Source organism: Pelodiscus sinensis, chromosome 15 (genome assembly GCF_052426305.1).
Source record: "Pelodiscus sinensis isolate ZL-2025 chromosome 15, ASM5242630v1, whole genome shotgun sequence".
NCBI classification, from domain to species: Eukaryota; Metazoa; Chordata; order Testudines; family Trionychidae; genus Pelodiscus; species Pelodiscus sinensis.
Window position 1 is genome coordinate 14,648,963 of NC_143066.1, and position 26,137 is coordinate 14,675,099.

At 49.5% G+C, this 26,137-nt stretch overlaps 1 protein-coding gene across 1 annotated transcript in view; it reads right to left on the reverse strand.

The window, feature by feature from the left end:
* GRIN2A (glutamate ionotropic receptor NMDA type subunit 2A) overlaps window positions 1–26,137 on the reverse strand; it is a 511,029-nt gene that overhangs the window by 229,363 nt on the left and 255,529 nt on the right. Inside the window, exon 2 of the mRNA XM_075899286.2 lies at window positions 14,841–15,433. Within this exon, the coding sequence (XP_075755401.2) occupies window positions 14,841–15,433 (593 nt within the window). The remainder of the gene's footprint in view (window positions 1–14,840; window positions 15,434–26,137) is intronic.

Consider the following 26,137-nt stretch of genomic DNA (forward strand, 5'->3'; position numbering starts at 1 on the left):
GATAGAGCAGGCCGGGTGGGTGGCGGAGTGGCACTGTATGTGAAAGATAATGTAGAATCAAGTGAAATAAAAATATTAAGTGAATCAACATGTTCAATAGAATTGCTATGGATAGTAATTCCATGCTCCAATAATAAGAAATTAGCGGTAGGGATATATTACCACCACCTGACCAGGACAGCGGTACTGACATTGAAATGCTGAGGGAGATTAGAGAGGCTACCAAAATAAAGAACTCTATAATAATGGGGGATTTTAATTACCCCCATATTGACTGGATACATGTCACCTCAGGAAGAGAAGCAGAGATAAAATTTCTCAATGGCTTAAATGACTGTTTCTTGGAGCAGGTAGTGCAGGAACCCACAAGGGGAGAGGCAATTCTCGATTTAGTCCTGAGTGGAGTGCAGGATCAGGTCCAGGATATAACTGTTACCGGACCGCTTGGGAATAGTGACCATAATATAATAACATTCAACATTCCTGTGGTGGGAAGAACACCTCAGCAGTCCAGCACCCTGGCATTTAATTTCAAAAAGGGGAATTACACAAAAATGAGGAGCTTAGTTAAACAGAAATTAAAAGGCACAGTGACTAGAGCCAAATCCCTGAAAGCTGCATGGAAACTTTTTAAAGACACCATAATAGAGGCCCAACTTAAATGTATACCCCAAATTAAAAAACATTGCAAGAGACCTAAAAAAGAGTCACTGTGGCTTAACCACCATGTAAAAGAAGCAGCGAGGGACAAAAAGGTATCTTTTAAGAAGTGAAAGTCCAATCCTAGTGAGATAAATAGAAAGGACAGAAACACTGTCAAATCAAGTGTAAAAATGTAATAAGAAAAGCAAAAAAAGATTTTGAGGAACAGCTAGCCAAAAACTCAAAAAGAAAAAACAAAATGTTTTTTAAGTACATTAGAAGCAGGAAGCCTGCTAAAAAACTTGTAGGTCCCCTAGATGATCGAGCTATACAAGGAGCAATAAAGGACGATAAAGCCATTGCGGAGAAACTAAATGATTTCTTTGCTTCAGTCTTCACGGCTGAGAACGTTGGGGAGATTCCTGAATCTGAGGAACTGTCCCGGATTGAAGTGTCATTAGAGGAGGTATTGGAACAAATAGAAAAACTTAATGTTAACAAATCTCCGGGACCGGATGGCATTCATCCAAGGGTTCTAAGAGAACTAAAATGGGAAACTGCTGAGCTATTATCTGTGGTTTGTAACCTATCCTTTAAATCGGCTTCCGTACCTGATGAGTGGAAGGTAGCCAACGTGACACCAATATTTAAAAAGGGCTCTAGAGGCGATCCTGGCAATTACAGACTGGTAAGTCTAACTTCAGTACTGGGCAAATTAGTCGAAACAATAGTAAAGAATAAAATTGTGAAGCATGTAGAAGAACAGAATTTATTGGACAAAAGTCAACATGGTTTCTGTAAAGGGAAATCCTGTCTTACTAATCTGTTAGGGTATGTCTACACTACAAAGTTAGTTTGTACTAATGGACGTTAGTTCGAACTAACTTTCATAGGCGCTACACTAGCGCTCCGTTAGTTCGAACTTAATTCGAACTAACGGAGCGCTTAGTTCGAACTAGGTAATCCTCACTCTACGAGGATTAAGCCTAATTCGAATTTACTAGTTCGAATTAAGGGCTGTGTAAACCCTTAATTCAAACTAGTGGGAGGCTAGCCCTCCCTAGGTATCCCTGGTGGCTACTCTGGCCAACACCAGGGAAACTCGTCTGCCCCCCTCCCGGCCCCGGACTCCTTAAAGGGGCACGGACTGGCTACGGTGCCCGTGCCAGGTGCAAGCCTGCCAGCACCCAGCCAGCAGACCCTGCACCTGGCACGGATCAAGCCACCCACCCGATGCCCCCCAGCCCTCCCCCTCTTCCCGGGACCAGGCTGGTGGCTCCCGGGAGCTTGCCCGGGACCGCAAGAGGCGGGCACCCGCCTGGGCTAGTGCGGACATTGTGGACCTCGTCCACGACCTCCGCACTAGCACAGGAAAGTGGCCAGCTAGGGCAGGAGAGCTGCCAGCCTGGCCACCGAGGAACAGGTGTGCATGAAAATCAAGGGGGTCCACTGAGACCCCCGACCCTGAGCCCTGAGCTTACAATGGCCGTCCTGGGTCAGACCAAGGGTCCATCTAGCCCAGTAGCCTGTCTGCCAACAGCGGCCAACCCTAGGGACCCTGGAGGGGATGGACTGAAGAAAGTGACCAAGCCATTTGTCTCGTGCCATCCCTCTCCAGCCTTCCACAAACCTTGGGCAGGGACACCACTCCTACCCCCTGGTTAATAGCACTCCATGGACCCAACCTCCATGACTTGATCTCACGTCCCTTTAAACTCTGTTCTAGTTCTAGCCTTCACAGCCTCCTGCAGCAAGGAGTTCCACAGGTTGACTCTTTGCTTTGTGAAGAACAACTTTCTGTTACTAGTTTGAAGCTTGCTACCCATTCCTTTCCTTTGGTGTCCTCTAGTCCTTCTTTATGGGAACTCATGAAGAACTTTTCTGTATGCACCCTCTCCACCCAACTCCTGCATTTAGAGTCCTCTATCCTGTCCCCCCTCCGTTTCCTCTTTTCTAAGCTGAAAAGTCCCAGTGTCTTTAGCCTCTATTCATATGGGACCTGTTCCCAACCCCTGATCATTGTAGTTGCCCTCCCCTCTCTCACCCTCTCTCTTCCCCTCTCCCACCTACTTTTCCCAGTCTCCCCCAGTTTTGTTCAATAAAGACAGATTCCATTTTTGAACACAATTGTCCTTTATTTTGTACATCAAGAAAAGGGGTTAGGGAAGGGTAAGTGGAAGGAGGTGAGGGAGGAATGGGGTACGCGCCCCCGATGGGGAGGACTGGGCTGGCTCTGCAGGCTTCTGGGGGTGGAAGCTCTCCTGCAGCCCCCCAATTGTCCCCTCTCCCCAGATGGCAGCCTGCGGCAAGTGCAGCCGGTCTGATGGCCGAGTGGTGTGATGTGCCCAGTGTGGGTAGTCCGGGCACTCCAAGCCAGGTCAGCTTTGCAAGCGGGGCACCCCTGAGAACTGTCTGTCTGGGGGGGGGGGTCGGGATCCTTTAAGCGCAGCCCTCGGCTAGCCTGAGACAGCATCTCCACGCTCTAAGTCCTCCTCTGATGCCCTGCCGGCACTGCTTCCAGCCATCCTTAAGCCCGGTTCAGGGTCCACTTAATGTGGACATGCTAGTTCGAATTAGCAAAACGCTAATTCGAACTAGTTTTTAGTTCTATATGCGTTAGTTCGAATTAGCGCTGTAGTGTAGACGTACCCTTAGAGTTCTTTGAAGGGGTTAACAAACATGCGGACAAGGGGGATCCAGTAAATATAGTATACTTGGATTTTCAGAAAGCCTTTGACAAGGTCCCTCACCAAAGGCTCTTGTGTAAATTACATGGCTATGGGATAAGAGGGAAGGTCCTTTCTTGGATTGAGAACTGGTTAAAAGACAGGAAACAAAGGGTAGGAATAAATGGTAAATTTTCAGATTGGAGAGGGTTAACTACTGGTGTACCCCAAGCGTCAGTCCTGGGACCAATCCTTTTCAACTTATTCATAAATGATCTGGAGAAAGGGGTAAGCAGTGAGGTAGTAAAGTTTGCAGATGATACAAAACTGTTTAGGATAGTCAAGACAGAAGCAGACTGTGAGGGACTCCAAGAAGATCTCACCAAACTGAGTGATTGGGCAACAAAATGGCAAATGAAATTTAATGTGGATAAGTGTAAAGTAATGCACATCGGGAAAAATAACCCCAACTATACGTACAGTATGATGGTGGCTAATTTGGCTACGACAAATCAGGAAAGAGATCTTGGAGTTATCGTGGACTCTGAAAACTTCCACACAGTGTGCAGCGGCGGTCAAAAAGGCAAATAGGATGCTAGGAATTATTAAGAAAGGGATAGAAAATAAGACCCAGAATATCTTACTGCCCCTGTATAAAACTATGGTACGCCCACATCTTGAATACTGTGTACAGATGTGGTCTCCTCACCTCAAAAAAGATATTTTGGCCTTGGAAAGGGTTCAGAAAAGGGCAACTGAAATGATTAGGGGTTGGGAACGGGTCCCATATGAGGAGAGGATAAAGCGACTGGGACTTCTCAGTTTAGAAAAGAGGAGACTGTGGGGGGATATGATAGATGTATATAAAATCATGAGTGGTGTGGAGAGGGCCGATAAAGAAAAGTTATTTATTAGTTCCCTAAATAGAAGAACTAGAGGACACCAAATGAAATTAATGGGGAGCAGGTTTAAAACTAATAAATGAAAGTTCTTCTTCACACAGCGTGTAGTCAACCTGTGGAACTCCTTGCCAGAGGAGGCTGTGAAGGCTAGGACTATAACAGAGTTTAAAGAGAAGCTAGATAATTTCATGGAGGTTAGGTCCATAAAAGGCTATTAGCTAGGGGATAAAATGGAGTCCTTGGCCTCTGTTTGTCAGAGGCTGGAGAGGGATGGTAGGAGACAAATCGCTTGATCATTGTCTTCGGTCCACCCTCTTTGGGGCACCTGGTGCTGGCCACTGTCGGTAGACAAGATACTGGGCTAGATGGACCTTTGGTGTGACCCAGTATGGCCGTTCTTATGTTCTTATGTGGCGCAGGCAGTGGGTCGGGCTCTACATGCCACATACAGAGCGGACGCGGAGCTGCTCAGAGTGAGGGGCAACGGTGTGCGGACACAACGGCCCACCAGACAACGGCCCACCGGGAAATTCCCGGTATCCCACCGGGCCAGTCCATCCCTGGGCACATTAGTAGGCTCTGGGGTGGGAATGAGGGATTTGGGTGTGGGAAAGGGTGAGAGGTGCAAGCTCTGGGAGGAAATCTGGATGCAGGAGGAGGTGGATAAGAGAACACTGGCTCTGGGAGGGGGCTCCAGGCTGGGCAATGTTGGGGTCCGATGTAGGGTTAGGGTACTAAGTAAGCCACAGACTTCTGGATGTGAAGGTTCAGGAATTTGTGTTGGGGTATGTGAGGGGCTCAGGGCTGGGGGTTCCAGTGTATGATAGGCTCAGATGTAGGGCATGGGGCAAAGGACAGTGCAGGAGTGTTACGATGCTGTGGCCAGATGTGGGCTTATCCCCAATTGGGGGTTTGTTGGCCAGGCTTCATTTTCAAATAAAATACTATGTCAAACACAGAAAGTTTCTGCATTGTCTTTATTTCTGAGAAGGGCAGGGAACCTGTTTTGAGTCAGGGGTCACTGACCCACAGAAAACTCAGTTGGGGCTATACAAGTGAGATGCAAAAAAACCCTCTTTCAACCCCCCCTCCCAAACTTCACTAATGTGGCCCCGACTGTGTTGGTGGGAGCAGGGAACATACTACTGGGGAAAGGTGCTAGTGGGTGCTTCGGCAGGGGACAAGGTGCCAGTGGGGACAGGTTTCTGTCTCTGGGGAGTAGGAAGAGGGAACAGGGGGATAGTGGGGGCAGAGAGTCCCCTGCACCTGCCTCCTCCCAGGATTCTCACCCCACCCAGAGGGAAGCCTGCACGTGCCTCCTCCAGGGCCGGTGCGTGCTTCCCTCAGTGCAGCCAAACCCCCATGGGCTCCTGCCCTGTGGCCAAACCCCCCTCCCGTGGTGCAACCAAACTCCTGTGGGCGCCTGCCCCGGGGTCAAACCCCCCTCCTGCGGTGCAGCCAAACACCCGCGGGTGCCTGTCCAGGGGCCAAACCCTCACCAGTGCCTACCCCGAGGACAAACCCTGGGGCTAACCCCTGCTCCCGCTGCAATTGGAAATCCCTGTGCTCGACTCACCCCTCCTGAAGAGCAGGGAAGCCGCCGCACTCCTCCTCCGGGGACAATGGCCCCTTCTGCAGCACGCCCGGCATGCCACGGAGCTGTGGGAGGGGAGCAGCCAGTGCGCTTCCGGAACCCCCGGAAGTGGCATGAAGCTGCAGGCAGGACTTCCGTCTACCCCATGGGAAGCTGGCACTACGCTGGAGGTAAGTAGTGGGGCTTCTCGGGGGTGGGGGGAAAATGGAGGGGCTGGGGTCCTGAATGCCTCACAATCAACTGGTTGAGGCCTGTTGATTTAGTCTACAGAAGAGAAGAGTGAGGGGGGATTTGATAGTAGCTTTCAACTGCCTGAAGGGGATTCCAGAGAGGCTGAAGAAAGTCTGGGTATGTCTAAACTACCCCGCTAGTTCGAACTAGCGGGGTAATGTAGGCATACCGCACTTGCAAATCAAGCCTGGGATTTGAATTTCCCGGGCTTCATTTACATAAGCGGGGAGCCGCCATTTTTAAAACCCCGCTGCTTCGAACCCCGTGCAGCGCGGCTACACGGGGCACGAACTAGGTAGTTCGAACTAGGCTTCCTAGTTCAAACTACCGTTACGCCTCATTTCACGAGGAGTAACGGTAGTTCGAACTAGGAAGCCTAGTTCGAACTACCTAGTTCGTGCCCCGTGTAGCCGCGCTGCACGGGGTTCGAACCAGCGGGGTTTTAAAAATGGCGGCTCCCCGCTTACGCAAATGAAGCCCGGGAAATTCAAATCCCGGGCTTCATTTGCAAGTGCGGTATGCATACATTACCCCGCTAGTTCGAACTAGGAGGGTAGTGTAGATATACCCTCTGTTCTCAGTAGTGACAGATGGCAGAACAAGGAACAATGGCCTCAAGTTGCAGTGGGGGAGGTCTAGGTTGGCTATTAGGAAAAACTATTTCACTAGGAGAGTGATAAAGCACTGGAAGGTGGTGGAATCTCCATCCTGAGAGGTTTTCAAGTCCCAACTTGACAAAGCCCTGGCTGGGATGATTTAGGTGGATTGGTCCTGCTTTTTAGTGGGGGTTGGACTCGACCTCCTGAGGTCTCTTCCAGCCCTAGGATTTTATGTTTCTACCTCTCCTACCTTGTCTCAAGGGTTTATAGGATCAGGCACTGTGTTTTAAGCACTGGTTGTCTTCAGTATTATGCCCTTTGCACCACCTGAACTCTGCACTGAAGGTGAATGAAGTCAGGTACAAGAATGACTGCTCTGTATTAGGCTTTGCATTCCTGACACCCCTGCTTTATGCCTTGCACATTTATGTTGTGCAAGGAGTAAGCAGGGGCTGCACACATGAATCCAGACCCACAAATAGGGATCAGATTCACTACCTATCCAAGCATAGTTTCTGGTCAATGTAGCCATAAAGTAGGTGCATGGATTTCACTCACACTGGTTGTATCTATATATGCACTTGCAAAACTCTGAGGGCAAAGAACAGACATTTTGCCATGCTAATCAAGGTACAGGTCATACCATCCCCTGACTGATAAAATGCCTTCAGACAGTGCATCACAGGAGTCAAGAGGTGAAAAATGTAGAGTTTTTGCTTTGTCACTAATTTCAGTTAAGAAAAATATTTTCTTTTAAAAATCATTATAATCTAGATGTGAAAAGTAGTGTGAAAAATGTTACCTAGCATCATTTACACACGAACTAGGTATAATGAAGAGGGTTTAGAATACAATGCTAGGTTTCAAGCTGAATTTGACAGTGATGATAAAAGCAAGGGTCTTAAAGCCTATTCCTCCCTTGCTTCTTTCCTGAGCTTCATTTAGCAGCAGGTAATACCTCCTGTGGGCCGTTTTTCAAGATACATTACTTCCCACAATTCACAAATTTGTCCTATTTCTGATTCCCTGATTTGTGATTCCCTGAACTGCACTCTCATCCTTGTAACCCATTTTAATGGTAGCTTTGCTCCTTTACAAATGCTTGAGCCAAAAATTTGGACTTTTATTTAAATCCCCAGACCAAAAAAATCACCGTAATATAGGGTGTTTATTGGGGGAAGAAAGAATACGGTCTGGATGGTTTTTTAAATTTCCCATATGAGTACTAAACAAGCAACCTTATGAAAGCACTAACACATTTCCAATGATTTGAAGACAAATAAAGGTAATTTTAATACAAGTTGACCCTCTCTAGTCCAGCACCCTTGGGATCTGATGAGAGGTCAATGTTGTCTACTAGCATTACAACACTTCCACTGCTTACTGGGCTCTTAGGCTACGTTTAGACTGGAGCACTTTTCTGGGATACTGGAGGTATCCCGGAAAAGCAATGCTGTGTCCAAAAATACATCCACTTTTCTGAAAAAAAATTCAGAAAAGCAGACATGTTCTTTCACCATCCCTGTAAACCTCCTTTTATGAGCAAAAAGGGATGACTCGAAAGAGCAGGTTCTTCTGAATTTGGCCAAATTTTGGAAAAGCCTCTTTCAAAAGAAAAGTAGAAAAAGATATGCAAATTGCAGTCCGCAATTGAGTTAACAAGAAGTTGCTTTAAGTGCAAAGGAAAACTCAACCTGACTTATGGAATCACTCACAACTGGTACCACTAATACAAAAAGTCTTAGTGGTAATAATACTTTAAGAAAATTCTACATTCTCAGAACCAAAATACTAATTCCTTCTTTTTATTGGAACATCCTCCTGAAATGTGTGAAAGTTAAAGGCTGCAATATTGTGCTTATGTAGGGGAAGAAAAAAGTTCTTAATAGGTAGCAGGTTAAAACAAACAAAAGAAAGTACTTCTACACACAGCACACAGTCAACCTGTGGAACTCCTTGCCAGAGGATGTGGGGAAGGCCAGGTCTTCAATTGGTTTAAAAAAAAGCTAGATAAATTCATGGAGAAGAGGTCCATCAAAGGCAGGAATGGTGTCCCTGGCCTTTGTTTGTCAGAAGCTGGGAATGGGCAACAGGGAATGGATCACTTGATGATTAACTGTTCTGTTTGTTCCCTTTGGGACACCTTGCTTTACCACTGCCAGAATACAGATTACCAGTCTAGATGGACCTTTGGCCCAAAGCAGGATGGCCATTCTATTTGTGACACACCCTTCCCCCATGCTTTATGAAATGGACTTGTGGACATAAATATACATAACTCAAAAGTGCTTTAAGAAAATCTTGTCTTGTAACCCAGCAATCTTCATGCCATGATCCACTGGTTCTGTTTATCTTACTTTGATGTATGTATAATTTTTGTGTGTAAAGTTAGACATAGGGTGTGGGGAATACTTTGTGGGTTTCAAATGTGTGAATGAGAGTGTTACTCTCAACTGTTAAACAATCTCTTTTGTCCTTAAGTCTGAGCAGTGGTTGGCAGGGAGTGGCCTCAATTCCTTAACAAAAAGAATAGAAAAGCCAAGACCTTGGTCTTTTGGCTGGGCTGCACCTGAAGGAAGGAGCCGAAGAGGGGGAGACAGCCCTGGTTTGGAATGGTAGCTGGAAAAGAGGTTTTAGGGTGAGTTTGAATAGTTTGTACAGAGGTTTCAGTGTAGAAGTAGCCAAGCATTTTGTTTCTTTTGATATGTAACCTACTTTGCTCTGCCTGTTCTCGCTTATTAACACTTAAATCCTACTGCTTCTATTTAATAAAATAATTTTTTATTTTCTTTCAAACCCAGTATAAATAATTGTTACCTGGGAGGGGGCAACCAGTGTGCACATTCCCCCTTTCATTGATAAATATGGCTTACCTACTGTCTTTTAGCGAATATACCCTGCACCCAAATATACCCCGCGTTTTTTTCCTTTTGAGTTAAAAAAATCTTGTATACCCTGCACACGAGTATAACCCGTGGGGTATACAAGGCTGTGCCGGGAACATTTATGGTGCGGGAGTGGGGGTGGGGAGGGATTTAGCCAACCACTCCCCTGCCCAGTTCCTGCGCAGCCTCCAGCCTCTGGGTGGTGAGCACTCCCCTGCCCGGTTCTTGCGCAGACTCCAGCCTCCGGGCAGGGGAGCTTTCAGAGCCAGAGGCTGGAGGACATGTTCATCTGCACAGCTGGATGAGCGCTCCTGCTGTCCCTTCCTGCGGCTGCGGAGGAACCAGGCGGGGGAGTGCTCACCGCCCGGAGGCTGGAGGCTGCACAGGAACCGGGCAGTATGTAAAAAAAAAAGCTGTATACCCCGCACCCAAGTATACCCCACGGGAGGTTGGGGGGGACGGAGGGTTTGTAAAAACAAATATAACGAATATAATTAGCTAAATTACGGTACTTCTTTGGGGTCTGATCCCATCTGGAGAGTGGTATCCCGGGAAGCTGGGCCCTGAACTACACTGTCCTCAGACCTGAAGAGGTTCAGTGTCTGAACTGCTTCTTGGTGGGGGCAGAGACCTCAGCTCGGGGCCTTGGCTGGGGGAGACCAGCAGAGCTGGCCAAGAAGGACCAGGCCATGAGGAGCCCAAGAGAGTGGGAAGGCAAGAGGCAGTGGCCATGTCAGCAACCCCGGGAGTCAGTCACTCAGTTCACTAATTGGTCCTGCCAGACTCAATTTTTTTTTTATTGCTCTTCTCTAAACATCCTCAGACTATCATTATCTTTTTAGGTATTGTGGTACCATAATTAAATCATAGAATCATAGAACCATAGAGCTGGAAGAGACCTCAGGAGGTCATCAAGTCCAGCCCCTTGCCCAAGGCAGGACCAATCCCAATTAAATCAACCCAGCCAGGGCTTTGTCAAGCCGAGACTTAAACACCTCTAGGGATGGAGACTCCACTGCTTCCCTACGTAACCCATTCCAGTGCTTCACCACCCTCCTAGTGAAATAGTTTTTCCTAATATCCAACCAGGACCTCTCCCACCGCAATTTGATACCATTGTTGCTGTTGTACCAGAGCCATTTACTGAAGGATTATTACCGCCAGGCTGTGTCTACACTGCACCCCTTTTCCGGAAAAGGGATGCAGATTAGACAAGTTGGAATTGCAAATGAAGCGGGGGATTTAAATCTCCCCCGCTCCATTTGTATAAACATGGCTGCCGCTTTTTTCCGGCTCGGGGCTTTGCCGGAGAAAAGCGCCAGTCTAGACGGTATCTTTCGGAAAATAAAGCCTTTTCCAGAAGATCCCTTATTCCTCTTAAAATCAGGAATAAGGGATCTTTCATAAAAGGCTTTATTTTCCGAAAGAGCCTGTCTAGACTGGCGCTTTTCTCCAGCAAAGCCCCGAGCCGGAAAAAAGCGGCAGCCATGTTTATACAAATGGAGCGGGGGAGATTTAAATCCCCAGCTTCATTTGCAATTCCGACTTGTCTAATCTGCATCCCTTTTCCGGAAAAGGGGTGCAGTGTAGACACAGCCCCATGGTCTATGAGGTGTTATCTTCAGCCCCAAATCAAACTGCCCTTTTTCTCAAGGCAAACTCATGTCTAATTTACTCTCCACTACCTTCCCTAAATATCATGGAGCATTACTGCTCTTTGGATTTTTTATCCCTGGTTGAATATCTGGCTTTTAGAGTGTTATTCCACAAACTCCGTTGCTTTCTATCATCCAGGGTAAATCTTATTCCATTTTCCATTCATATTTGCAGCCTCTTTGCATCATTTCTCTGCCCTCAGTGGTGTTCACAAGTCCTCCTAATTTAGTTTTATTTTCAAATTTCATCAACATGGTATTTACTTCCTCTTTCAGGTCATTAATACAGATGACAAATAACACCGTCATTCAGCACAGTGTGTGAGCAAATAATTAAGCTTGAAGTGATTTGCTGAATAAGGATGGCTGAAATAAAGAATGTTTCCAAGTTCTGCTCTGAACTGTGGCCTAAGGCCTCAATTCTGTAACTTACGTGAAGGAAATACCCTGTGTTTTCACAGAGCCCCTCAGCAGGCAGTGTTGCTATGTGTAGGTACAGGGGTTTATTTGCACGTTGTAAATTGCAAGACTGGGCCAAATCATGCTCTATCACCAGTCCTTTAATACAGGCAGTCCCCGGGTTATGTGCAAGATAGGGACTGTAGGTTTGTTCTTAAGTTGAATTTGTATGTAAGTCGGACTGGCGTCTAGATTCAGCTGCTGTTGAAACTGACCAGCAGCTGACTACAGGAAGCCTGAGGCAGAGCTGCTCTGCCCTGGGGTTCCTGGAATCAGCCGCTTATCAGTTTCAACAGCGGCTGAATCTGGACGCCTGGGACAGAGCAGCTGGGGCACTGCCAGGTAGGTCCCCGCAGCGCCGCACCTCGGCGCTGCAGGCACCAACCCGGCAGCGCCCCAGCTGCTCTACCCCAGGCGTTGGCGAGAAAAGCCTGGTCTGCTGGGGGGGGGGGCAGCTAGTGTGCCCCCTCCCCCAGCAGACCAGGCTTTTCTTGCCCGCGTCCTCCGTGGTGAGAAAAGCCTGGTCTGCTGTGGGGGGTGCGCACTAGCTGCGCCCCCCAGCAAACCAGGGAGACGCGGGTGGCGGGACCACCAAAACGTGCCACGGTCCTGCTGCCCGCGTCCTCCGAGGCTTTGCTCCACGTCTCCCTGGTCTGCTGGGGGGCGCAGCTTTTCTCGCTGCGGAGGATGTGGGCGGAGGGACCGCGGCGCGTCCTCCATGGCGAGAAAAGCCCCGTTCGTATGTAGGGATCCGACATAAGTCGGATCCACGTAACTCGGGGACTGCCTGTACTCCATTCAACATATCTCTCAGTTCAGTTTAGTGCCATTCATTGCTTATGATTGTTTAGAATAATTTCCCATCCCGTGGTTATAGCCAAGTCAATTTGAATTAATTTTAAGGTAATATTTTTGGGAGGGAGCAGTAAATGCTTTACTGAAATCTAAAGGTCTGGTTATGCTGTCTGTTGTGTTGGTGAACACCTTTTCACATAAGTAGGCTCATTTACTTTGACAATAGTAGTTTTATAGTAATTTTACAAAAGGGAAATCAAGTTTTCCGGTGAAGATTTGTTCTTCTTAAATCCATGCTGCTTATTTGTAATATTGTCTTGTGAGTTGCCTGATTCTGCAACTAATGAAGCAAGTGGAAGAAATCCCATTAATTGTAATTGACATTGGATCAGAGGCAGGGGTCGGCAAATTTTTCAAACCAAAGAGCCAAACTACATAAAAATTTAGAACAAATGGTCAACAAACACCCCTCTGGACTAGTGATGGGTGCCGAGGGAGCAAACTCTGACCCAGTGAATCCCCATTGGTCTGGATTAGCTCCCCCTGTGACATGTGAATCCGATCTCTCTAGATTAGTCCCCCCGGGACCAAAGGACATGAAAGGCCCCTCTGGCCAATGAGACATGGATGGGTAGCAGAAACTGAGATAAGACAAAACTTGCCTCACTAGAATGGCAATAAATGCTACTGGGAGCAGATTTCAATCAGCTGCTTCTGACTCTACACTGGTCCCGCCGCCACTGGGAACTCTTGGGGTTCCTCAGAAGGGGTGGCCCACCTCAGCTAACCCCTCTTCAGCCACGGGTTCTGTGTCCGGGGCTGCCCAATCTGGCCCCATTGCCATCAGAGGTGTCCTGAGGTTTCAAACCGGAGCCACCCGGCTGCTTCCAGCCCTGCTGCCATGCAGGGCAGGGGGTAGAGATCCCCAGCTGGAGATCCCCAACAGGACCGCCTGCGATCAGAAGCCCCACTGCAGCTGGAGTCCCAAGCTGGGGCTGGGATCATTATAGAATCATAGAGCTGGAAGAGACCTCAGGAGGTCATCGAGTTCAGCCCCCTGCCCAAAGCAGGACCAATCCCAACTAAATCAACCCAGCCAGGACTTTGTCAAGCCAGGACTTAAAAATCTCTAGTGATGGAGATTGCACCACCTCCCTAGGTAACCCATTCCAGTGATTCACCACCCTCCTGGTGAAATAGTTTTTCCTAATGTCCAACCTAGACCTCACCCACTGCAACTTGAGACAATTGCTCCTTGTTCTGCCATCCATCACTACTGAGAACAGCCTTTCTCCATCCTCTTTGGAACCCTCCCTTCAGGAAGTTGAAGGCTACTATCAAATCCCCCCTCACTCGTCGCTTCTGCAGACTAACTAAGCCCAAATGCCTCAGCCTCTCATCATAGGTCATGTGCTCCAGCCCCCTAATCATTTTGGTTGCCCTTCTCTGGACCTCTCCAATGCGTCCACATCCTTTCTGTAGTGGGGGGCCCAGAGCTGGATGCAATACTCCACATGTACTCCGGCCATTTGGTCCAGATCATGCCAAGGGTTCCTTTGCCAGGGCAGGAGCTTGGTCCAGCCACTGCTAGCCCAGCTGGGGCTCCCTAGCCCACGTTATCTCTGCTGGCTCCCACTTCCACCTCCAGGACTCTTTGGTCCAATAACATCCTGCTGGACCAGAAAGTCCCGGATTTCAGAGATTCAACCTGTACCCTAACAGAAGACTAGAGAGGATAGATATCATGTGTGTTTATTGAAACTAAACAAACAGTCACCAGTTAATATTGTGCTACTACTTCCATGTTAATATTGATGACTTTTTACATAGGCTTTTTCCAAGGTAAAATACTTATAAGCAGAGGTAGCAATACACTACAATAGTAACAGACTTCTGTTCCTGTCTGTTACTAGTTACTGAGATAAGCCTAGACTTTTATAATTTCCTGCATCATTACCATTTTAATACAGAGTAAAAAGATGTGCAAAGTATTAACTGATTAGATTCCTCAAAAAGTCAAGGCCTTCATAGAATTTTGATAATTTTACCCTTACATGATGATATTGGGAAATAATTAAAGACAAAATGGATATTTAATGTCCCACCAACCCACTATGCTAAAACCAAATTTCTGAAGGTATCAGATCCAATGAGGTGGTAGTTTGTACCTCAAGGAGGATGACATCATTTCCATGCATAGAAAAGTACAGGTAACAACATACCAAACATTTCAGCAGATTCCCCTAGAAATCTCTGATAAACAATAAATACAGCATATATTTTTTTAAAAAAAGGCTTAAGGAATTACTGAAAAGTATTATTTTGTTACAGGGAAATATGTTGGTACTAGTCTGGGAGGAAAAAAAGGCATCAAAACCAGTTACAGTATAGGAAAAAAGAAGAACATCTTACCTATATAGTGTGTGAGATGGCCGTTCATTCTTCTCCAGTTGTCCATAGCAGCTGGTTTTTGCTTCTGGAATGAAGGAATACTTTTCCAACATGGCTGATGCAGCTGTGCTGATAATCCCAAGACCGTCCCGCACCCGAGATTCTAAACTATAGTCCCATTCATCATAGGATGCTGAAATTAGCCCCGAAGGAAATTCCTTGGGAGTGATTTCTGTGTTGCCACTAACCAGGCTGGGGACTATCCAGAAGAAATCATAACCTGTAAGGCCTAGGGAACGGGCTTCATCCAAAATGTAAACAGCTTCATCCTTGGAACAGTAAAGCAGGATAACAGATGAATGAATTTTCTTCAACTGAATCTGGGTTTTGGCATCCCCAATGGCAGTATCTAGTGTGATCACATTCTGCATGTCCCAGCCCACAAAACTGTTTTCCACTGTGGTCTTGATGAAACTTATAAAGTCCCGATATCCAGGAAATGTGCTGGTCACCAGGGAAAAGACATGCCAGTCATAATCCTGCATCACTTTGAGCATGACAATGGCTTCCTGCTGGACAGAAGCCCCAAACTGGAAGAATGTAGACATCAAATCCTAGAATATACAAAAGACAACAAAAGGTTACTATAATTGGAGTGATGTTCAAAGAGGAGAACGTCTGTGTCTTCTGTGAGTGTGTGAAGTTAAAACAATTTTTTAATATATTTTATACATAACACAACCAGGTGGATGATGCTGTTTTTTTGTAGGCAGGAACACCAACTGACAGTAATTACTATGATTAAATCTTTAGGAAAAACAACATGATCACATAGTTATCAACTTGGGAAATCTCTCTAAGCACTTAAAGGTAAATGAAGTCAAACAAATAGTTACAGATAAACCATATAGCTCTCTACATTATTCAAATGAATTAACTCCCACCATATCAAAGAACATTTACCAGATCTTACTGTGAAGCAATGTACTCTACTGGATTGTTGACATGGATTATTAAACAAAAGGGGAGCAACTTTATTGAGTATGCAGTTTATATATGAAACAATACTTTACACACAGGCCTGATTCACAAAGATGGTGAGTTACCACAAATTTAGTTTATGTCAGTGACTGCTGTCAGCTCCTCTAAAAATTGAACCCACTCACATAATTGATGTTTACCACTCATCACGTTACAGTCAGGTCACACTTTTCATTTCAGATTAGAATAATATTATGTGCTATAATAAAACAACTACTATTGATTTATAATTATGATAATCTAGGAGGGTATGTCTACACTACAAAGTTAATTCGAACTAACAGCCATTAGTTTGAATTAACTTTGATAGGCGCTACACAGGCGAACCTCTAGTTTGAACTTAATTCAAACTAGCAGAGCGCTTAATTCGAACTTGGTAAACCTCATTCCACGAGGACTAACGCCTAGTTCGAATTAACTAGTTCGAATTAAGGGCTGTGTAGCCACTTAATTCGAAGTAGTGGGAGGCTAGCACTCCCCAGCTTGCCCTGGTGGCCACTCTGGGCACCACCAGGGAAACTCGTCTGCCCCCCTCCCAGCCCCGGAGCCCTTAAAGGGGCACGGGCTGGCTACGGTGCCCGTGTCAGGTGCAAGCCTGCCAGCACCCAGCCAGCAGACCCTGCACCTGGCACAGCTCAAGCCAGCCACCTGCTGCCACCCAGCCCTCCACCTCTTCCCGGGACCAGGCTGACGGTTCCCGGGAGCCTGCCCAGGTCCGCAAGAGGCGGGTGCCCGCCTGGTCTAGTGCAGACATCGTGGACCTCATCCACGACCTCCGCACTAGGCACAGGAAAGTGGCCGTCTAGGGCAGGATAGCTGCCAGCGTGGCCACCCAGGAGCAGGTGTGCATGAAAATCAAGGGGGTCCACTAAGACCCCCGACCCTGAGCCCTGAGCTCAGAATGGCCGTACTGGGTCAGACTAAAGGTCCATCTAGCCCAGTAGCCTGTCTGCCGACAACGGCCAACACTAGGGACCCTGGAGGGGATGGACCAAAGACAATGACCAAGCCATTTGTCTCGTGCCATCCTTCTCCAGCCGTCCACAAACAGAGGCCAGGGACACCATTTCTACCCCCTGGCTAATAGCACTCCATGGACCCAACCTCCATGACTTTATCTCACTTCTCTTTAAACTCTGTTCTAGTTCTAGCCTTCACAGCCTCCTGCAGCAAGGAGTTCAACAGGTTGACTCTTTGCTTTGTGAAGAACAACTTTCTGTTATTAGTTTGAAGCCTGCTACCCATTCATTTCATTTGGTGTCCTCTAGTCCTTCTATTATGGGAACTAATGAAGAACTTTTCTTTATGCACCCTTTCCACACCACTCGTGCTTTTATAGACCTCTATCATATCCCCCCTCCATCTCCTCTTTTCTAAGCTGAGAAGTCCCAGTCTCTTTAGCCTCTCTTCATATGGGACCTGTTCCAAACCCCTGATCATTTTAGTTGCCCTCCCCTCTCCCACCCTCTCTCTTCCCCTCTCCCACCTCCTTTTTCCAGTCTTCCCGAGTTTAGTTAAATAAAGAGAGTTTCTATTTTTGACCACACGTGTCCTTTATTTTGTACATCAGGAAGGGGGGCTAGGGAGGGGTAAGTGGAAGGAGGTGAGGGAGTAATGGTGTACGAGCCCCCGATGGGGAGGACTGGGCTGGCTCTGTGGGCTCCTCGGGGTGGAAGCTCTCCTGCAGTCCCCTGATTGACACCCCTCCCCGGATGGCATCCTGCGGCAAGTGCAGCCGGGCTGATGGCCGAGTGCTGTGATGTGCCGAGTGTGGGCTCTCAGGGCACTCCAAGCCAGGACTGCTTTGCTGTCCCTCATCGAGTTAGACAAGTGAGCAGGGAACCCCTGAGAACTGTCCAGGGTGGGGGTCGGGTCCCTTTAAGCACAGCCCTCGGCTAGCCTGAGACAGCAGCTCCACGCTCTAAGTCCTAATCTGATGCCCTGCCGGCATTGCTTCCGGCCACCCTTAACCCCGGTTCAGGGTCCACTCAATGTGGACATGCTAGTTCGAATTAGCAAAATGCTAATTCGAACTAGTTTTTAGGTCTAGATGCGTTAGTTCGAATTAGTGCTGTAGTGTAGGCATACCCGGAGTGTCTAGCCACAGGTTCCAGTTCTAATGAAATTAGTTAAATGGCAGTAAATTTGAAAGATGGTCTTGCATTGTATAAATTTCATTTATGTGTATTGTTCTGGTGGATACAACTGCATACTTAATTTGTATATCAGCCTATTATGTTTATTTCATCTAAGAAAAATGGTAGACATCCACTTATACCGTGATATTTGTGTGCACTTTATAATAAACTCTTTATAGGCTTCCAATATATCATACACGAACAAGTCATTTTCTAAATTTCTAATTGGCTTTTATATTCTAAACGTGTACAAATTAAGATTACTAGATTACCAAAGCATATGCCACCATTGATATAATTGTACTTTATTCCCAGTGATGAAAACACATGTTTATTTCATTTTCAGGCGCATGATATTGTGCATAGACTTTCATGCTAATATATGTATTTAAAGAATTACAGGCATCAGCTGTAAAAGGCTTCTAACACTACTGTTAGAAAAGTGATAGCCTTTATTATCACTAATGACTTTGGGTACTGTGACAGAGCAGGTTAAAGGACTTGGGGGAAGGGGAGAAAGGCTGCTCTAGCAGAGGGAACAGCAACAATCCTGGCTAATTAGGGGCAGCTGAGAAAGGGTGGATTCAAATCAATTAAGGGCCAGCTGAAGCTGGTTGGGGCTGCCACCAAACCCTCCCTGAGGGAGAGGAAAAGGGGGAGAGAAGGAGCATGGAGAGGAGGAAAACAACCCAGTGTAAAGGAGACTCAGAGTAGAGGAGCAGGAGGAACCACCATCCCTGCTAAAGGCTACAGGGGGAGGTGAGGAGTTGAGCAGGAGGTGTTGGAGGGCTCCCTTACCCCCACCCTTCAGGGCAAAAAAGGGGGCTTTCTGGTCAGCCGTGACTGGCCCAGGGCTTCAGCCCCATACAACATGCTTTATGCTAAGGGCCAGGAAGGCCCAGGGTCAAAAACTGCAGGCGAGGGTGCTGCTGCAGCCCTCAAAGTCTGGGACAGTGGACAGAACAGTGGTCGGGGACTCAGGAGAGAGACTAACCCTGCCACAGTACGTATACACTTGCACCAGCTAATGAGGAGTAACGTTAGTTTGAAAAAATGAGGAGAAACATTAGTTTGAACCAAGGGGTTTGGTTCGAACTAACGTGTCCCAGCACGTGCTTCCTGGTTCAAATCAGCTGTTGAGTGGAGTAACGTGCCGGAGAGATCATGTTAATGAAGTGTGGAGTATTTAAATTCCCGCTTCATTAGCAATTTCGGTCGCCTACATTTGCATCCCTAGCTCGAACTAGGGAGCAAGTGTAGACGTATCTTTTATTATCAGTACAAACATATAGTTCACCACAAACTGCCTTATGAATTCAGCTAAAAACTGTGACTGATTATAGTCACAGAGTAAGTCGGTGAAACCACACATCAATTAACCACAACTGAAACGCAGGTCTCTTAATGGCCAGTTCTGTACATTCACTATTGAACTATAGTGGTTCCATGCAGAAAGCCCTCTGCTCAGTTGTTTGACTCTTTTTGTTTGCAAAGTACCCAACAAGAGGAGTTTCTAGGGCTTAACCACAATACAAATCCAGTCACTGGGTCTGTAAGAGGGGGTCGCCTACCTCCGCCCGGAAAGACGCACCCCCCTGCACTTGGGGCTCAGACCAGGAGAAGCATTCGCCCGACAGCCTCCGGCCACTGCGGGCTTGCGCGTTAGTGACCCCACATGGGGCCGCTTTAGGACCCTGGGGAGGGATGTGTCACAGCAGGAGGCATCCGGCTGCACGAGTCGGCGGAGCGGGATGCTGGGGAGAAAGGCAAGGAGGGAGGTGAGGAGGGGGAGTTGCAGGGGTGATGTCATCCCCGAGCGCTGAGCCAAGGCCTGGTGGTAGGGGATTTAAAAGAGGGCCGACTCCCAGAGGGAGAGGGGGAGAGGATCTTGGCGTGGGCAGTTGGTCGCACTCTTATCCTCCTTTCCCCCCGCCACAGCAGGTACAGCGGCGAGGAACGCCAAGGAGCCAGCGGGCCAATGTAACAGCCTCAGGCCATGACGAATGGCAGTTCTGAAGCGAGGCAACTGAGCATGAATTTGAACTTTAAATGACCAGAAAGATTTGAACCTTGAAGAGGGAAAAAGCCAGACTAAAAGGCAGCGCAGGAACTATTAAGAGCCAGACTGGGGGTCTGGGTAGAACCTGCCCTGCCACACTGGTGGAGAATGTGGGCACAGTTTAATATAGTATAATAGAATAAAATTGAAAAAAAAAAAAGAGAGAGAGAATTAAGCTAGAGATAAAGAGTTGTGGTGGAGGCTACCCTTTTTGGATTTTATTTTGTCGCTTTGTTTTTTGTTTGTTTGTTGTCTTTTTCAATGACAGCAAAGAGGTGTGACCAGAGCCTGATGGAGACAAATAAATTACTCGAATGGCTGGCCGAGACTCACAGCCAGCATCAACAACAGCAAATGCAGTTACTGCAGCAGATGACCAACCAACAAAGAGAGCAGCAACAATTACTTTGAGAGATGGTGGAGCTCCAGCAAAGACAACAGGAAAGGTAGGTGCAGCAGGGGATCCTGAGCCCCGGGGCGGGAGCCAGGGGAAACCCCTTGGAGGGAGTAGGACCAGGGGTGGCCTGATATTGCCCTTACAGTTAACCAAGATGGGCTCAGGGGACGACGCAGAAGCCTTCCTAGTTATTTTCAAGAGGATGGTGGCCGTGGCTCGCTGGCCTGAAGATCATTGGGCCATTCTCCTAGCACCCTAACTGACGGGGTCAGCACAAATCGCGTATAGGAGTCTGTCTGCATGGAATGCCCTCCATTACCATCAGGTTAAAGAGGCCATATTAGACCAGACGAGAGTGACCCCAGAGAATTACCGCCGGAGATTTAGGGCAGAACGGTACCGCTCCGGGGAGTGACCCCGTGCAGTGCCTGCGGGATGTGGCCTGGTGTTGGTTGGAACCAGAGAAAAAGTCCAGTAAGCAGATAGCGGAATTGATAGTGTTAGACCAGTTTCTCCAGATCCTACCTGATGAGAGTGGTATCTGGGTGTGACGACACCAACCTTCAACACTGGGAGAAGCAGTCTCCCTGATGGAGAATTACATGGCAGTGGAGAGTGGAGAGATGAGAAGACCAACAGGGTCTGAAGATCAAAAGGGCCTGATCAGACAAGCCCATTTGGGATGAGGACGTGGCCATTTCAGCATAGGACCCATCACACCCAAGAAGGTGGAGGAGTCAGTCCGGAGAATGGCGGCAGAGGGGACAAACCGGATTGGACAAGGAGAGAATACCCCACTGTGACGGGGCAGGCACATGGTCCGCGCCGCCCCGCACTGAGACAGGGAACCCGGGAACAGGATCCCCGGCCGAGACGGCCGTCGGCCCGCCGCTTTCCCCGGCGCCGGGCGATGACGTCACAGGAGGCGACGGGGAGAGCGCGGGGAGGGGCGGGGCCTGGAGTCACGGGACCACGCCGGCCCCGGCGTCCGTAGGGGAGCGGGCCGTTCAAAAGGCGCCTGGCCATGGACAGGAGGGAGAGAGCACCGGAGGCAGGACAGAGGAACCGGGCTCGTTGGGAGGCCCCGGGGAGGAGACGCGTTACCCGCGGCGGCTGAAGCCCCACCCGAGACAGGGGCTCCGGGTGAGTCTGTCCCCTTGCTGGGGGGAACGTGCCGAACAACCGGCCGGGAAGAAGTGACCCAGGGCGGGGCCGTGGACCCCGCGAGTGGAGGGTTTGGGGGGAACGTAACCCCCTCCACTGACTAGGGACTAGCGTCCCCGTCTTAGGGCCCTGGGTCGGGGCTCGGAGTGAGGGAGGGCCCGAGCCCCCTTCCCGGCGTCTGCGAGCCAGTGCGGGCTCTGACATCCCACACGGTCGGGCGGGAACTACGATCGGACAGAGGGCCAGGAGTCCGATCAGCTGGTTAGGACGAGGGTCACCCGAACTCGGGGTGACCACCAGGGCACCGGGTTACACGTGGTGGAGAACGTGGGCATGACCTGAGCCCCGTTTAAGGGGGCACATATACACACACTCAAAAAAAAAAAAAAAAGGGGGGGGGGGGCTAGAGTTAAGGGAGCAAAACAGGTCGGTCTTCCCAGGGGCAGGGTCCCTCCTCTGGTTGTAACAAGCTAATTTCCCCAGGGATAATGGAGCTGAACAAAGTAGTGGACTGGCTAATAGATAACCAGAAACAGTGGCAGCAGCAGCAGTCGCAGGCGCTGCAACAGGTCCTGGATAAGCTCCAGGAGCATCAAGCTGGAACCAGCATGGCCGGTGGGGTCGCGACACCGGCGGGAAACGACGAAGACGTGGTGGGCCGCCAACTCCCCATCAGGCTGACGAAGTTGGGCCCTGAAGACGACCCAGAGGCCTTCCTGGTAACCTTCGAACGGGTGGCGTTGGCGGCGAAATGGCCACAGGACCAATGGGCAACACTCCTAGCTCCCTACTTGTCAGGGGCGGCCCAACTGGCTTACCGAGGAATGTCCGCAAGAAACGCGTTATGCTACTATAAGGTAAAGGAGGCCATCCTAGATCAACTAGGGATCTCCCCGGAATTCCACCGGCAAAAGTTCCGCGAAGCCCGGTACGGCCCAGGGGGTACGGGAAGCGGGGATGCGCTGGCTGGAACCCGAAAATAAGTCCGGAACGCAAGTGGCCGAGGCGGTGATCTTAGAACAGTATGTGAAGATCCTCCCAGCCGAGGGGCAGCGTTGGGTGAGACGACACCTCCCAGAGACTCTCGAGGAAGCCATCACCTTGATGGAACGCTTCCTTGCCGCCGAAGGAACAGAAGCGCCGCGCCCCCGCACCGGGCCACGAGAACCACATTTAGGAGGCCTTGCCCCAGCGAGAAGTGGCACAAAAACACACGGCCCCAGAACGCCGGCAGGCCCAACCATGGGACGAGGACTGGCACCCCGGTGGGACCACCCGGAGGGACGAACCCCAGATGCCGGAGGGCCAACCCCAGGGACGGAGAGGAACCCACAACCCGAAGGAGGAACCAAAGGAGCCTGCTACCAGTGCGGACAGGAGGGGCACTTTAAGAAAGACTGTCCCATGATGGATTGCACCTTCGGGCAAGGCCCCACGCGAAAGGTAACCCGGGGCGAACAGGGGCGGAGGCAAATGTTGCACGAGATAAGGGTTAATGGACGCCGGGTGAAGGCGGTGCTAGACTCCGGGTGTGGGCAAACGATAATCCGGGCCAACATCCTGGGGTCCCAAGTGCCCCGGGGGCCGAGAGTATACATGAAATGTGTACATGGGGATATCCACCCCTATGCGACGACAAGGGTGGAGATTGACGATGGGAGGATAAGGGACTCATGTATAGTTGCAGTGGGCCCCAATCTAGCATACCCCGCGCTGCTAGGCCGGGACTGGCCCGGACTGGGGTACCTACTAAGTAATTGGGGGTTGGGACAACGGAGTAAAAGGGGGGAAAGGGACAAAAACCCCAGGTTTGCAGCTCACGGGGAGGAAGTAGACGACCCAGCCGCCGGAGAGGAGGGGACGAACGGGACAGAGACACCAATGCCCCACCTGGACCTGGACGAAGGTGATTTCCTCGCACTCCAGAGAGAGGACCCGATCTTACAACACGCATGGGCTCAGGTAGGAGAAGCCAGAGACACCGGAAGAGGGGGACAGGGTCCTCGGTTCGAGGTGCATCAGGATCGCTTGTTCCGGGTCACGCCACAAGAAGGGGGGACGGAGGAGAAGCACCAGTTGCTCGTGCCAAAGCCCTACCGGGGGGGGGGGGGGTGCTAGAGCTTGCCCACGATCACACCTGGGCTGGACACCTAGGGACAGAAAAAACACAGCACCGGGTGCTCCAGAGGTTCTACTGGCCTGGGGTATATCAGGACATAAAAAATTATTGCGCCTCATGCCCCCAGTGCCAAAAGACGTCACCTACAAGGGTGCCCCCGGCACCTCTTATACCTTTAACCATCGTAGGGACGCCTTTCGAGCGTATTGCACTAGACCTGGTGGGGCCACTAGAAAAGTCCAGCAGGGGCTACGTCTACATCCTCGTCATTATAGACTACGCCACGCGATTCCCCGAAGCCGTCCCCTTGAGACGAGCAACCGCGGGGGCGATAGCTGAAGAGCTAATGAGACTATTCTCGCGGGTAGGCCTACCAAAGGAACTATTGACAGACCAGGGGACGAATCTAACGTCCCGAATAATGACAGAGTTATGCAAGGTTTTACAGGTACGAAAACTACGGACGTCGGTATACCACCCTCAGACAGACGGCCTTGTGGAAAGATTCAATCGTACCCTGAAAGAGATGTTACGAAAATTTGTCAAGGAGGATCCGCGGGACTGGGACCAACTACTACCCGCTCTGATGTTCGCGGTACGTGAAGTCCCCCAGGCATCGCTAGGCTTCTCGCCATTTGAGTTGCTGTACGGGAGACAACCCCGAGGGATCCTAGACCTGATAAAGGAGGGATGGGAGGAACAGAGAACGCCGGCCCTGGGAGTAGCCCAGTACGTGGGCAAGTTAAAAGGGAACCTCCGCAGGTTGGCAGAATGGGCCCAGGAGAACCTGAGGAAAGCCCAAGAGAAACAGCAGGCCCACTATAACCGAAGGGCCCAGGTAAGGGCGTTCGCACCGGGTGACCTAGTCCTCCTCCTACTCCCGAAGGGAGACTCCAAGCTAATGGCCAAATGGCAAGGGCCCTTTAAGGTAGTGCGACAAGTTGGGCCCGTAGATTACGAGGTATTGATTAACAGCAACCGAAAGGAGACACAAGTCTATCATATAAATTTACTAAAAAGGTGGAACCCGCGGGAAGCGCTCCTAATAGACCCGCGACCCCTAGATATCGAGTTCGGGCCCTGGGGTGAACCGGAGGTAGCGGTCGGCCAGGCCCAAACTGGGGAGGGTCTGTCACCCACCCAACAAGACCAAGTGAGGGCAGTCCTGCGGCAGTTCCAAGAGACCTTGACCAGCCGACCGGGGCAGACACAGGAAGTCTACCATGAGATAGCAACTGAGCCAGGCAAGATAGTTCGAGACCACTTGCGGCCCGTACCCCGGAAAATGTGGGATACAGTGAAGAAGGAACTGCAGAAGATGCTAGAATGGGGGGTGATTCAGGAATCACGCAGTGAGTGGCGGAGCCCCATAGTGTTGGTCCCAAAACCAGACGGGACCACTAGATTTTGTATAGATTTTCGAAAGGTAAACGCCATATCACGATTCGACGCGTACCCCATGCCGCGCGTAGACGAATTACTTAACCGGGTGGGGAAGGCCCAGTACTTGTCAACAATAGACTTAACAAAGGGATACTGGCAGATACCCCTGTCCCCCGAAGCTCAGAAGAAAACGGCGTTCGCTACGCCCTTCGGACTATACCAATTCTTAAACATGCCATTCGGCTTACATGGAGCGGCCGCTACCTTCCAGAGACTAATGGACCACCTGTTGCGGGACCACCACGAATACGCCGCCGCCTACATAGACGATATTGTCATTTTCAGCAGGTCCTGGGAACAACACCTCGAGCACATCGCGGCCGTTCTAGAGACACTCAGACGGGCAAACCTGACGGCTAACCCAAAAAAGTGTCATTTTGGGGAACGAGAGGTCTCTTATCTAGGATATACAGTGGGGCAAGGCAGGCTTAAACCCCTGCTGAGCAAAATCCAGGCAGTTCGGGATTACCCAGCCCCACCACAAAGAAACAGGTCCGCCAGTTCCTCGGGCTAGCCGGATATTACCGACGGTTCGTAGATAACTTTGCGACGGTAGCCGCACCCCTAATGGACCTCACCCGGAAGGAGCAGCCCCAAAATGTGAAATGGACGGAGCAATGCAACAACGCCTTCGAAAGACTGAAATATGAGCTCACTCATGCCCCAGTGTTAATTCAACCCGATTTTAATAAGCCATTTATCTTACAGACGGACGCGTCGGACCTCGGACTGGGAGCAGTACTCGCCCAGGAAGAGGAAGGGGCCGAACACCCCGTGTTGTACTTGAGTCGCAAATTGTTCCCACGGGAAAAAGCCTACGCTACTATTGAAAAGGAAGCCTTGGCCCTTAAATGGGCCGTTGACTCTTTACGATATTTCCTTTTAGGTTCCGAGTTCACGCTGGTAACGGACCACGCCCCCCTCCGATGGATCCAGGGGATGAAGGATACGAACCCC